At 47.0% G+C, this 12,939-nt stretch overlaps 1 protein-coding gene across 1 annotated transcript in view; it reads left to right on the forward strand.

Moving 5' to 3' along the window:
- The window catches only part of CREBBP (CREB binding lysine acetyltransferase), a 123,461-nt gene that overhangs the window by 61,872 nt on the left and 48,650 nt on the right, over positions 1 to 12,939 (forward strand). Inside the window, exons 4-5 of the mRNA XM_080830005.1 lie at positions 9,265 to 9,505; positions 10,847 to 10,960. Coding sequence (XP_080686131.1) covers positions 9,265 to 9,505; positions 10,847 to 10,960 — 355 coding nt within the window. The remainder of the gene's footprint in view (positions 1 to 9,264; positions 9,506 to 10,846; positions 10,961 to 12,939) is intronic.

Consider the following 12,939-nt stretch of genomic DNA (forward strand, 5'->3'; position numbering starts at 1 on the left):
CTCACGTCACCAGACACTAGCTTGTCACATGAGGAACGTGCGCAGTTACCAAATACTTACTGTGATGAGTATTCCTGAAGAATGTGGTCACGTGTTTGATAGAGTCAAGAAGGATATCTTGTAAACTCGTTGGTAGGTTGGTGATTCTCTTGGTCTGGTCATTTGGTGAAGGGCCTGGCGTTGACACCCTTGGTCTGGCTGGCGCGTCATCTTGGCCATAGGGGTAGATCCAGCATGTCCTACCTCTTAGGGTTTATTGGCGCAGAATCAGGTACCACTCGCCCCTCCTTGGCAGACTGACTCCAGTTGGGAAGGAATGGACTTGAGGCCCGAGGCTGCGGAGAGAACGGGGTGAGTGTCCAGTTGTTAGTCCCACACCTTTGCTGCCGCCCCCTCCCCCCATCTATCATGTTTTCTTCCTTGGTGTAACCATTTGTTTTCTGTTCTAAAATCACTTCTTATTTGGAAGATTATTTAAGAATCATTCTTGTCCAGCTTGCTCATTTTAAGTTATTGTCTTAGGGGATTTAAATATTAAGTTGTAAGGTAATCTTATTTCTTAAAACCAATAAGCACCAAGCAAAAAAGGAGAGAACACAAGAAACATTATTCGGTCTATCTAAATAGCTGTGTTCTTTTCCTTACCAGTTGATCTTTATCATCTCAAAGGTAATTATTGCCTCTTCCTAGTTTGATAGCTGTGTGCACTTAATGAGCATTTTCTGTTATTTTATGACACCAAAGCTTTGCGTACCCAGCTGTTCTAGGGTCCTTCTGGGGGAATCAGAACAAGCACATATTGCAGAGCAATTCTGTGTCCCACCTGGTGTTTGCTTTGGTGTCATTTCTGAGTTTAATTGGAGATTGGGGAGAAGTCAGGTTTCCAGGTGGGCCATGGGAAGGATGCTAGAGGAGCATGGGGCTGAACCCCATTGGAGATGTGGAAGGTTTGGCCAGGTTAATCTGAAGTGCTGTCTCCAGGAGTCCCAGCCTCGAGTAGACTTAAGGTGGTAGTTGCATAGAGAGAGGAAGCACGTCCACCTCCTCACCCCCTGCCTCCAGCCACCCCTCCCCCGGCCTGTCCCTGTTCTACCCTAATAGGTACTGTTTGCACTAGTCTTTACAGACATAGCCTTTTCTTGGATGCTTAATGTAAAACGACTTTTTTCTAGGAAGAATGCCAGGATAGATTTTATTATATGCGCTCTTTATGCACATCTGTGATTATATCCTCAGGATAGAATACAGGGCATACACAGAGATGGGTTTGGTGCTGCTTACTCAGACCTGTGTGACAATAACAATTCTAAGAAAAGTACATCTTAGATTCCTTTAAATATTAAGGAATATCAGAATATTAAAAGTTTGCTTTTCAGGGTTGTTTGATGGGTGGGGTCTGAACAATGATTAAGTTATGGTGACAAGTGGTACATGAAAGAGCATGTGGCCAAATCCAGCAAAGACTGGAGAGGGGCAGGCAGGCTGTGACCCTGCAGCTGCTAGCCCGGTGAGCTCTGTGTCCCCTGCTGGCCCTCATGTCTCTGAGTGCTCACACGCGGGGCAGACTCATGACTGAGCCGTCGCGACTCCTGCAGCACGCTGACCCCTCCTTCCGTGATTAGGAATTGCATGTGAGCTCTTTGGAGTTCCCGAAATGGATGTTACATATATTTTAAGGCTTTTTTTTTTTTTTAAGATTCCATTTATTTATTTGACAGAGAGATCACAAGTAGGCAGAAAGAGAGGGGGAAGCAGGCCCCCTGCCGATCAGAGAGCCCGTTGTGGGGCTCCATCCCAGGACCCTGCGATCATGACCTGAGCCAAAGGCAGATGCTTAACACACTGAGCCACCCAGGCGCCCCAATTTTAAAACTTTTGGTGGATACCATGATACTGCCTTCGACAGAAAGCTGTGTACCTTGTCTCCAGTATTACACAGTGCTTCTGTGGCTGGCGTGATCACTCTGTCCTTTGATAGGAGATTCATTATGTTTCATTGTGCTAATTTGCATTTCTTTCTTTATTGATAAGAATTAAAGTACTTAGATTTGGAGATTTTTTTTTTTCTTTTTAAGAATTTATTTTAGAGTGAGCAAGGGCTCAAACAGGGGGAGGGGCAGAGGGGGAGACTCTCCAGCAGACTGCATGTGGTTCCATCCCCGGACCCTGAGATCATGATCAAGAGTTGAACGCTTGGGGTGCCTGGGTGGCTCAGTGGGTTAAGACTCTGCCTTCGGCTCAGGTCATGATCCCAGGGTCCTGGGATCGATCCCCACATCGGGCTCTCTGCTCAGCGGGGAGCCTGCTTCCCCTTCTCTCTCTGCCTGCCTCTCTTCCTACTTGTGATCGCTTTCTGCCAAATAAATAAATAAAATCTTTAAAAAAAAAAAAAAAAGTTGAACGCTTAACCGACAGAGCCACCCAGCCGCCTCTAGAGACATGCGTTTCTTTCCGGAGTGGCTTAGTTCCTGTCTTCTACCAGTTTCTGTTAGACTCTCTTAGAACACCTTCCAAAAGCATTGTGGTTAGCCCTCTGTCAAGGTAGGCCTCAGAGAGCTGAAGGGTGCGGCTTCACTGCGAGGCCACCCTCTGCGCCAGCACCACCAAGCAGGCCTTCTGAGTGTGAAGCATCCTTCTGGGCCCCAGTTACTTCTCATATACCTCGGGATTGGCCCCAGGTGAGTTCCTCCCCTGGTGATGGGGTATTAAATGAGCTGCTGCTTGTTCAACACTGAACACAGCCTGTACGAAGAACTTGAGAAATGCAGACTGGCCGAGAGGGGGAGAAGGGATTACACCTGCATGATTATTTGCTTTGTCTTGTGTGTTTCAAATATCTTTTCCTAGTTTGTTGATGGCCTTTGCATTTGTTCCAGTTATGGTTATGGAGAAAATATAACTGCTTCTGTCCTATGGCCTCTGGCACTTTCCCTTTGTAGACGGGTCTACACTGCATCAGACTCACCTATGTGCCTTTTTTCTTTGCAGTGTTTTGTTTTCTTTTCACTGTGAAAGTACATACATGTTCATTTTGGAAAATCAGGGAAAAAGGTAGAACACTTAAAACAATAAAGCTCCTCCTACAGAATGTTAACAAATAGAAATGCTTCTGGCTCTGCATCAGCTCTGTGAATCCTAGTCTGGGAAGGGGAAATGGGGAGTTGGTTCAGAGGGATTTTACTGGGGATTGGTTAGGAACCACTGCTTGGTGGTTTGGTTTATTTTGGTTTGGTTTGGTTTTTGATGAAGGCCTTTACCACCTTTGCATTACAGAATATGCGTCTTAATTACCTTCTGGGATCTTTACAGTTTTAATTTGCACATTAATTCTTAAGTGTTTTCTCTTGATTCCTCTGGTTTCTTTTTTCTCCAAAGTAGAATGTTTTCTCATTGTAAAAATGGTAGACGCTTATTGTAAAACATTGAAACACTACATGGTTACAAGCAGAATCTCCCCCCTGCCCAGGGAAAGCCACCAGATCATTGTAACAAGGTTGTCTGAAAAACCAGGTTCAGTGTATAAAGTTAATAAGGAAAAACCAAATGATTTCATGGTATTTTTTAACTTCCTTTTTTAGCTTCACTTGTTATATAGACTGCTTTTTGTGAAAGCATAAAGGTCTACATGGTTATTATTGTTACCCTCATGTTACAATCGTTTCATTGTATCTCACAGTTCTGAGGGGGTCAGGGATTTGGGCAGGGCTTGGCTGGGCCATTTTTTTCCACATGGCTTTTTGACTAGGGTCACTTGAGGTCTGCCTTTCTTTTTCATGGTTGCATATTGTTTCACTAGATCTGCAGCCAATAATTAACCCACCTTCTGTAGGATTTAGGGGTGTTCCGGTTTTCAGTAATTTAATCAAGGTGTGTTGTCTGTCTTTGCACAGACGGTTGAGCACGCTAGCCCATTTTCTTAGCTCCCTAATAATAGGTATAAGAAGTGGAACTACTAGATCCAAAAAATGCACGTTTTACTCTGATACATGTTGCTTTCCAGAGGTACACTAAATTGCATTATCACCAAAGCACCTGAGAATTGTCTACACCCTCATCAGTACCAGTTATTGTATTATTTTGGTCAGATTGACAGATGGAAAATGCTTTTTTTTTTTTTTTTAATTTTTTGTGTGTGGTTAGTGAGATAGAGCTTTAAAAAAAATTTTTTTTTACTGAGATACAACTCACACCATACAATTCCCACCTTTAAAGTGCACAATTCAGTGTTCAACCATCACCACTGTCAATTTTAAAGATTTGTTTATTTATTTTAGAGAAAGAGAGTTGAGTGGGAGAGACAGGGGGAGAGAGAATCCTCAAGCTAACTCCCCGCTGAGCGCAGAGCCCGATGAAGGGCTTGATCCCAGGGCCCTGAGATCGTGACCTGAGCAGAAACCAGGAGTCAGTCTCTTAACCAGCTGAGCCACTCAGGCACCCCTCACCACAGTCACTTTTAGAACACTTGTATTACCCTGAAAAGAAACTCCGTACCATTTGCAGTTACTCCCGATTTTCCTTGAACTCCCAGCCAGAAGCAACCACTAATGTATTTTCTACCCCTGTGAAATGACTTATTCTGGACAGTTAGAGAAGTAGAATTATACAGTGTGTGCTCTTTTGTGATACCTGTTTTAACTGAGGGTGATGTTTTCAGAGTTCCTCATGCAGCACGTGTCAGTATTTCCTTTTCGTGCTTGAGTAGTATCCCGTGTGGATAGATCGCGGTCTGTTCTCCATTCCCCCCTCAGTGGGCATCTGAGTTGTTTCCGCTTTTTGGCTCTTATGTTGATGCTGCTGCAGACATTCGAGTGAGCCGTTTTCAGTTCTTTCAAGTAGATACTTAGTGGGGAATTGCTGGGTCTTGTGGTGACTCTAGGTTTAACCTTTGGAGGAGCCGCCAGACTCTTTTCCGAAGCGGCTGCTCCGTTTAACGTTGGCTTCGCGCATGCTTGTCAGCACGTGCTGGGCCCGCGCTGTTCACCGTGGCCGTCCTGGGGGCGTGAAGCAGTGTCTCGTTGTAGTTCTGAGTTGTGTTTTCCTGATGGCTCCTGGGGCTGGGCAGCTTTCTTGTATTTATTGACCGTTTGTGTGTCTTCTTTGGGGAAATACTCAGATAGTTTGCCCATTTTTTAATTAAGTTATTTGTCTTTTTACTGTTGAGTTGTAAGAGTTCTTTCTATGTTTTAGATGCAAGTGCCTGTCACATCTATGATTTGCAAATATATTCCCCATTCTTTAGGTCGTCTCTCTCGTTCTCAGTGGTGTCCTTTGAAGGAAACAGTTTATAATTTTAATGAGGTCCAGCTTCTCTTTGTTGTGGCTGCTGTTGGTGCTTTTGGTGACTTAACGAAGAACTCATGGCTTGGTCCAAGGTCATGCGCATTTACTCCGTGATTTTTCTGAGATCACCACAGTTTCAGTGCCCCCAGTGGGTCCTGGGTTTGTTCTGAGTTACTGTTTGGGTACGGCGTGAGCGAGGGGTCCACGTTCATGCTTCTGAGGGGGAGTGTCCGTTCCTTCCCTCTTCGCCACTGGTGGTCAGGAAGACCCTTCCTCCCTCTCGAGCCGTGGAACGTGTTTGTCATATCCTTGTATTTCTTTTGTTGAGGTGTCTGCACATTCCCCCCACATACGTTGCAGTGGCATAGTGGTGCTTTTTGTTTTCTGTTTTTGTTTTTTTCCTCTTAAGAGCTCTTTATGTGATAATAAATGCCATAGTCTTCCTGGAAAACAGACATTTCAGGAGCTTAAAAAATTGTTCTATCGGGGCATCTGGGTGGCTCAGTTAGTTAAGTGTCTGCCTTCAGCTTAGATCATCGTCTCAGGGTCCTGGGATGGAGCCCTAGCCCAGCAGGGAGCCTGCTTTTCTCTCTGCCCCTCCCCCCACTCATGCTTGCCCTCTCTCACACACATGTGCTCTCTCTCTCTCTCTCTGGAATAAATAAAATCCTTTTTAAAAATGGTGCTGTCAGGGCGCCCAGGTGGCTCCGTCGTTAAGTGTCTGCCTTCGGCTCAGGTCATGATCCCCAGGGGTCCTGGGATGGAGCCCCGCATCAGGCCACCTGCTCAGAGGGGAGGCAGCTTCTCCCTCTTCCACTCCCTCTGCTTGTCTTCTCTCCCTTGCTGTCTGTCTGTCTGTCTCTCTGTCAAATAAATAAATCTAAAAAAAAATTTTTTTGGCCCTGTCGTTTGACAATTTTACTTCTCAAAAACAACCATTTTTTCTTCGGGTTTTTTGCTTTTTAAATTTTAGTCGTTATGTTAGGTTTTCTTACCTTCATTCTAAAAATAGTTTTTATGTTTTTTAGTACTTTAATCAACTTTAATCTATGTTTCTTCACTTTAATTCATCTGGAATTTATATCTAAGGTGACATAGGAGTCACATATTGCTGCTACCACCACCCTCCAATTTGAGATACCACCTTATGATACACTAATTTCATATTCACATGGGTCTTTCTCCAGACTTACAAATAAAGAAATCTATAGCTTTATAGTTTTGGTATCTGACAAAATAGGTTCCCCCATTATTTTTACTGTTTTTTGGGATTTTCTTGGCTGTTGAATAAAATGTATACATTTCTTCTGGGCAGATTTAAAACAGGGCAGGGATCATTTTGTTTAAAGGAAGGTTCTTGTCTGAGTGTTTTCCCCCCATTCTCAGCCCACCTGGGCAGCGAGCATGAGCAGGGACGTTGGTGGCATCTGAGGGCTGTTTCTGGTGGCATTCAGGACGCTCGCGGCCCTTGCAGCTCTCCCGTCTCCTCAGAGAATCAGTCTGAGAGTGGAGGCACTTGACTCTGCCTCGTATTTGTCAGCACCTTGCTAAGTGGACTGGCCCCGTACAAGTCTCCAGAGTCATTGGGAGGGCCAGACACAGGTACCTGAGGTGTGTCTTCTGTTCCGTTTTGCCTGAGACACGTCTACGATGTGTAGAGCTCATTGAGCATCCACTGATGAACGTGTGCCTTAGACTCCCGGGCTGTGCTCTTTTGACATGTTGAGCTTTCAAAATACGGTAAGTGTAGCTGAAAAAACGCTATTAAGAACATCCCAAATGAGAATCAGTGTGTTAATTTTTAGTAACCTAAAGGCAGTCTATTTATAATTCAATTGTAAGTTTAGGCGTTTCACCCGACTTTAATACGATTTATATTTTTGTATGTAGCATTTCTGTATTTTAGGAACTAGGACAACTGGCCTGGTCTCTTCAACAAGTCAGCGTCATGAGAAAATGAAGGGGGTGGGAAGGAATAGATGAGCCTTAAAAACAACCATCAGATGTGGGGTGTGGGCCTTAATTGGGTCCTGTTTCTGCAAACCAACTCTAAAAGACACTTTTTGGACAACTAGAGAAGTTGCATATGGACTAAGTATTAATGAATATTAAGAAATTGTTGGTCACTTTGTTAGGTGTGATAACGGTCAGCTTTCTTATCTGCTTTTCTGTATATTTGATATTTTTTGCAAATGCAACAGAGAGAAGCCTAAGCAAGGGTCCTCCTCCATTTCTCCATTCCTGTTGGTTTCTGATTGGACTTTCTATCTGTGGGAATTGCCCGATTGAGAAGGACACTTTGAATGTCGGGGTGAATGGTGCTGGAGGCGTCGTCAGAGGCTGCTTGTGAAAGCTGTGTTTTAAGTTGCAAGGAAAGGGGGCAGGGAGTAGAGGTCCGTGTTCAGCAGTGGGAGATTGGGTAAATGAATGAATAGCCATATGCTCATTACAGATCCCGCTGTCATATTGTATGAAACAACTTAATGATACGGGACAGAGCCTGGAGTAAATACCAAGTCGTGTGTGTCTGTGAGTGAGTGAGAGAGAGAAGACTGTTGGTTGTGGTTCGTACCTAGGCGTGGACGCAGAAGACAAGACTGCCAGGAGAAACACCCGCCCGCACTTCCAGAGTGGACTTCCGGGTGTTGGCATTTCAAGTGTTAATCATTTCCTTCATAGTTCTGTTGCTTCTCAGATTTTCTGCAGTGTGCATATGGTGTTTTTACACTGGGGAAAAATTAGCGCGAGGAAGGAGAGCTCTCTCACGCGAGGATTCGGTGCTTGTCTGGCCGGCGCGCTCTGCCTCGCAGCGAGGACTTCGCTTGTGCGCCCGACCCCAGTCAGGCTGCCAGGAGCTGTGGTCCGTGCGGCTTTTCTACGGACTTACTTTCTGAGTTCTCATGAAGAAAAAACCAAACCAAAACAAAACTCTTTAACATTTTAAAAATGAGTTTGCGTTCATTCAGAAATGTTTGTGTGGTTTTTCCCTCCTAATAGCGGGGAGGTGGCTTGGCGGCTTCACGTGCAAAGTCCGAGAGGTGACGGACTCCGGGGCAGGCAGGGGTGCCGGGAGCCGGGAGCCGGGGGGTCGGGGCGGAGAGGAGGTTAGAAAGCCCGGCGCCGGGGACTGTCTTGTTGCCCATTAGCAACGGCGCGGTCCCCTCACTCCGAGTTTCTTCGGTGAGTTTTCTGAAGGATGTCGGCCGCCCGTCCAGAGGAAGGCGGCTCCACAGGTCGCTTGCCTGTTCTCTGCAGTCGGGAGGTGTCGTCGGCCTTGCTTGTTAGTTTAAAAGGATGAAAGCAATTAAACACTTTTTCTGAACCTTAGCAGATCGTCAAGTACTTTTTTGAAAAACTCGTCAGATATCCGAGTTGAAATTTTAATAGAAAGTAAAGCATTTCCTGAGCGTGAGCAGCTGTGCAGAAGGGTCTTTAAGGCTGTGTGTCCCGTTATCCTCTGAGGAGAGGTCAGGAGCGAGGCAAGCAGTGTCCTGGCCACAAGGTAGTGAGACCCGCTCTGTGCGGGGCTGCGGTTCTTCCGATGTGCTGGGGGTTTGCAGTGGCTTGTGACCGGCCAGGCCTCCACAATCTCTCTCATCAGGTTGAACCGTAGGAAATTGCCAGTGTGTGGCCGTGTGTGCCTCACGGAAACAGGAGTTCTGTTTGGTTCAAGCTCAGACAGCCCACAGCCCCTCCTGCACTTGTGTAGATCATAGAAGAAGCTGGGTTTGGTTTTGATAGTTCAAGAATAAGCGTCATTTTCTTGCGCTGAGATCCTCACACACAAGTGAATTTTAATCAGCTTTCTGAGTTGGTTTATTCTGGATCTTCCTTAAAATTGCTGGTGAATTAAAGAGAACCACACCAGCTGCCTTCTCTCTGTGGCCAGTATTACCCATCAGCTCTAACGTTAGCTTGAGAAATAATGAATGTGCATTAGACCTTTGAAAGCTTATTAAAATGTTTTAATTTGTTTTATTTTAGTCTCAGATGCAGACTTCGGTGGGAATTGTCCCCACACAGGCGATTGCGGCGGGCCCCACCGCGGACCCTGAGAAGCGCAAGCTCATACAGCAGCAGCTGGTTCTCCTGCTTCACGCCCACAAGTGTCAGAGACGAGAGCAAGCGAATGGAGAGGTCCGGGCCTGCTCTCTCCCACACTGTCGAACCATGAAAAATGTTTTGAATCACATGACACATTGTCAGGCTGGGAAAGCCTGTCAAGGTAAGTGCCGTTTTCTGAAATCCTGGTGGCGTAGCTTAGGATGGAATGTGTCTTCAGTATTCTTCGGGCGCCCTCCCGTTAGGAAGGTTCCTGCAGCCTCCGTCCATGCGCGCCAGCCAGGCACAGGCCACTGGCTTGCTCGCCTGCTCAGGAAAACGGTGGTTTGGTTTCCTAGTATTCTGTGAGCTTCTGCTGGACGAGGCCGGGCCCTGCCTTTGTTCTCTTCCTCCTTCCTCTGTCACAGAAGACATTTGTCACTTGTTGAGCACTGTCTTATCATCAATGTCTAGAGCCTGGTTTTCTTTCGGGGGGGATGGCCCAGGCGCGTGCGCGCGCCCCGCCCCGACCCTAGAGCATCCGTCTTGCAGCTGTTTCCCGTGTTCCGGCTGCCGGGCCCCTGCCTTGCTCCTCTGCCCTTTCCTCTTGAGGCTGATCAGGATACCAGCGACGTTGTCCTAGGCCACGATCCGTGGCACGGGGAGCCGTGTTCACCGTATCATCCCTGCCACCTCCTTCCTTCTCCTTGAGAAGGGGGTGAATCCGGCGCGTCTTGTGCTCCCTTTCTCCCGTCTTCTCTCGCGGACACCTCAAGTCTCCCGAAGAGAGCGTTGCTTACTAACAGCTGTACTTCCTTTCATCTTCGTCCTCCTCCTCTCTCTTCTTACTTGTGCTCCTGGACCTTCGGGAGACTCTCTCCCTGACCTCCCTCTCTCTCTCCTTTTGTGACCTTTGTGAGTCCCCAGCCTAACCGTGATCCTGATGGAAAAGCGGAAGAGGGTCATGCTAGACCTTTAGAGAGGAATCACAGCGCCTCGGTGCGGAGTGAAAATGAAGACTCAGAGTAACTGCTAGGCTCAGTCACCCTCTCACGTACTTAAGAAAAGTGCCCGGCGTCCCCTTTAGAATCTCCCCAGACTTCTCATTTGCTTCTCTGTATGTATTTCTTGAACTTTAGTGTTGAGCTGGTTTCATCCTTGAACATAATGTAGAATTTTTATTTTCCGTAGTGACATGACGTAATTTGTCCTAACTCTCATTCCAATTGTCCAGTATTTCCGGTCAGATAGTTTTTGTTCTGTTTTGTTTTTGTTTTGTGGGCCGAACCTTAATCACCATCATCCATGACATTGCCTCTGTGGGAAATTTGTGTTTAGAATTCTCACCAGTCGACTTACAAACGTTTTGGAAAATACCCTGTTTGTAAGTTGAGGACTGCCTGTACTGTGTTATGGTTACACGTGTTACCATTTTCTTATGGAATCTGGCATTATAATTTAGGTGTAATTGAAAGTGTGACGATCTGGATAGAAAAATAACATCTCGTTGTTTTTCTGGTCATAGTTGCCCATTGTGCATCTTCACGACAAATCATCTCTCATTGGAAGAACTGCACACGACATGACTGTCCTGTTTGCCTCCCTTTGAAAAATGCCAGTGACAAGCGAAACCAACAAAGTAAGTGAGCATTGGGGGTAGAGAAGCTCGGAGGTGAGAACAGCTGCTTGGAAAGAGAGTGCGGGAGAGGAGGTAGGAAGCAGGGCAGAAGTGACGAGCACAAAGTCTAGCGGCGAGCGGACGCACGGAGGTGGAGCTGCCCCGCGACGCTGGGGGAAGCGGAGCTTAGCAAGGGACGGATTCTCAGTGCGCACAGGGCCACTTGGGGATCTCGTCCCCACCCCCTGCGCACACACACACCACAGTTGGCGGCAGTGGAGCAGAACGAAGGAGGAGGGTCGCTGTGACCGCAGAGCGGACGTGACGAGGCTTCCTATGTCTGGACAGACGCTCAGTATCTGAGGGTTTGAATGTCACGTCACTATAATGGCAGTGACTTCTGAGGGGAGGGGGAAAGAGAGGGGACACTTACTTTGCAATTGAAACGCCTCATCCTGAAGTGAGTTCGGAGAGGGCTGTGCAGTGGAGGAGTCAGGCAGGCAGGGTCAGCGCGAAATGCCACACGTAGACCTTGGGAGGTTTGCCCTCCATGCAGAGGCAGTTCCCAGACCTGCTTTTTGTGACTAACAGTTTATTCGGCACAGATTGAGTCTCTGCCCCAGGACTGGCCGCATCCTGACCATTCCCATCGTTCCGTTGTCTTTCGAGCCATCGTGTAGCCCTTAGCTGGTCGGCGGAGCTGAGGCCCCTGCGCGGGAGGCCTGATCGTGGCTCCCCCGGGGGGTCCCTGCCCTCTGTGGGCATCACAGCAGTGAAGTCATGAGCATCTCTTCCAGTTTTCGGTCCTCTCCTGTCACTTCAGAGGTTAAACTGTGGTCTTTGGGTGTGTCCCTCAGTTTGGACAGCTAGGACAATGCCCTCCGGTGTCCTGTCGCCCCTCGGGCTGGAGCCGCTCCCCGCGGCCTCCAGCCCCACGCAGTCTTGCTCATCTTCCTCCATCTCGTCTGTTCCATCTTGTTTGTGGTTGCGTGTTCATCGCTCTCATCCTTCTTGACCATCCGCCTCAAGACCCCGCAGCTGCCTGGAGAGCCTGTGCGGCTGGCTCTCTGGTTGTTTCCTTGGGGCCCAGGACGCAGTGGGAAGCACGCTGTTCCTCGGGGTGCCGGGGGTGCTGCGCCAGTGACGCCGGGGCATCCCTCCTGAGTGGGTGGCTGCTTGTGGGCCCGTCGTCTTCCCTCCCTGCGGAAGGACTCACACTAAGTCTCCTTTAAAAAGGCACTTCCTAGATCGGTTAAATGTTTCTTGAACCACAATTGGAATTAATACTCAGTTTTCTAGGCCCTCTCTTACATGAAGTGAAGCTCTAGGAATGTAGGTCTCTCAGAACCGTGTATTTGGGATAGTAGTTCTGTTGATAAAGCCTGTTTTTCTTCACAGTGTAAAACTGTTTTTTTAAACTAGTATATTGTGGTGGTTACATTTTCTTGTGTTTTCGGACACGTTTCGGTAACAGGCTTTTCAAGTGCCAAAATATTCATTCCATGAATAATACGTTAGGATTTCATTCTGAACCTCTCGTTTGGGGGTGTGGCTTTTCTGGGACCTTTTGTTTTTAAGTGTTGCCATGACAATGTTAAACTTTTGTGATTTCTCTTTTTAAGAAACAGTTATGTGGTTTTTGTTTTAAAAAAGAGAAGAAATACATGTGGGTTTGTTTTGTGTGTGTGTGCGTATGTGTGTGTGTTTTCAGCATCCTTGTAACTGCTGCGTGTTGTGACAGTTGAGCCGGTGTGTGCTCTGAAGTGGTAAGCCACAGTGTTTCCACCAGTCATAATGTAAGGTGTCACCGGACTGATTTTATAATGTGCTCACCGGGAATACTTCGATTAACTTTATACTGGTAACTTTTTTGTAAAAGAAATGAAAGCGCTTACGTAAGTAATGGTTAAATGCCCCTCAAACGGGGTTTTGGGCCTGAGTGTACTCTTCTGGCTCTCTCCAGCACTGTGGTTTTGGGAGGGCAGAGGTTGATGTGGTGA

This window comes from Martes martes (assembly GCF_963455335.1).
Source record: "Martes martes genome assembly, chromosome: 18".
NCBI classification, from domain to species: Eukaryota; Metazoa; Chordata; class Mammalia; order Carnivora; family Mustelidae; genus Martes; species Martes martes.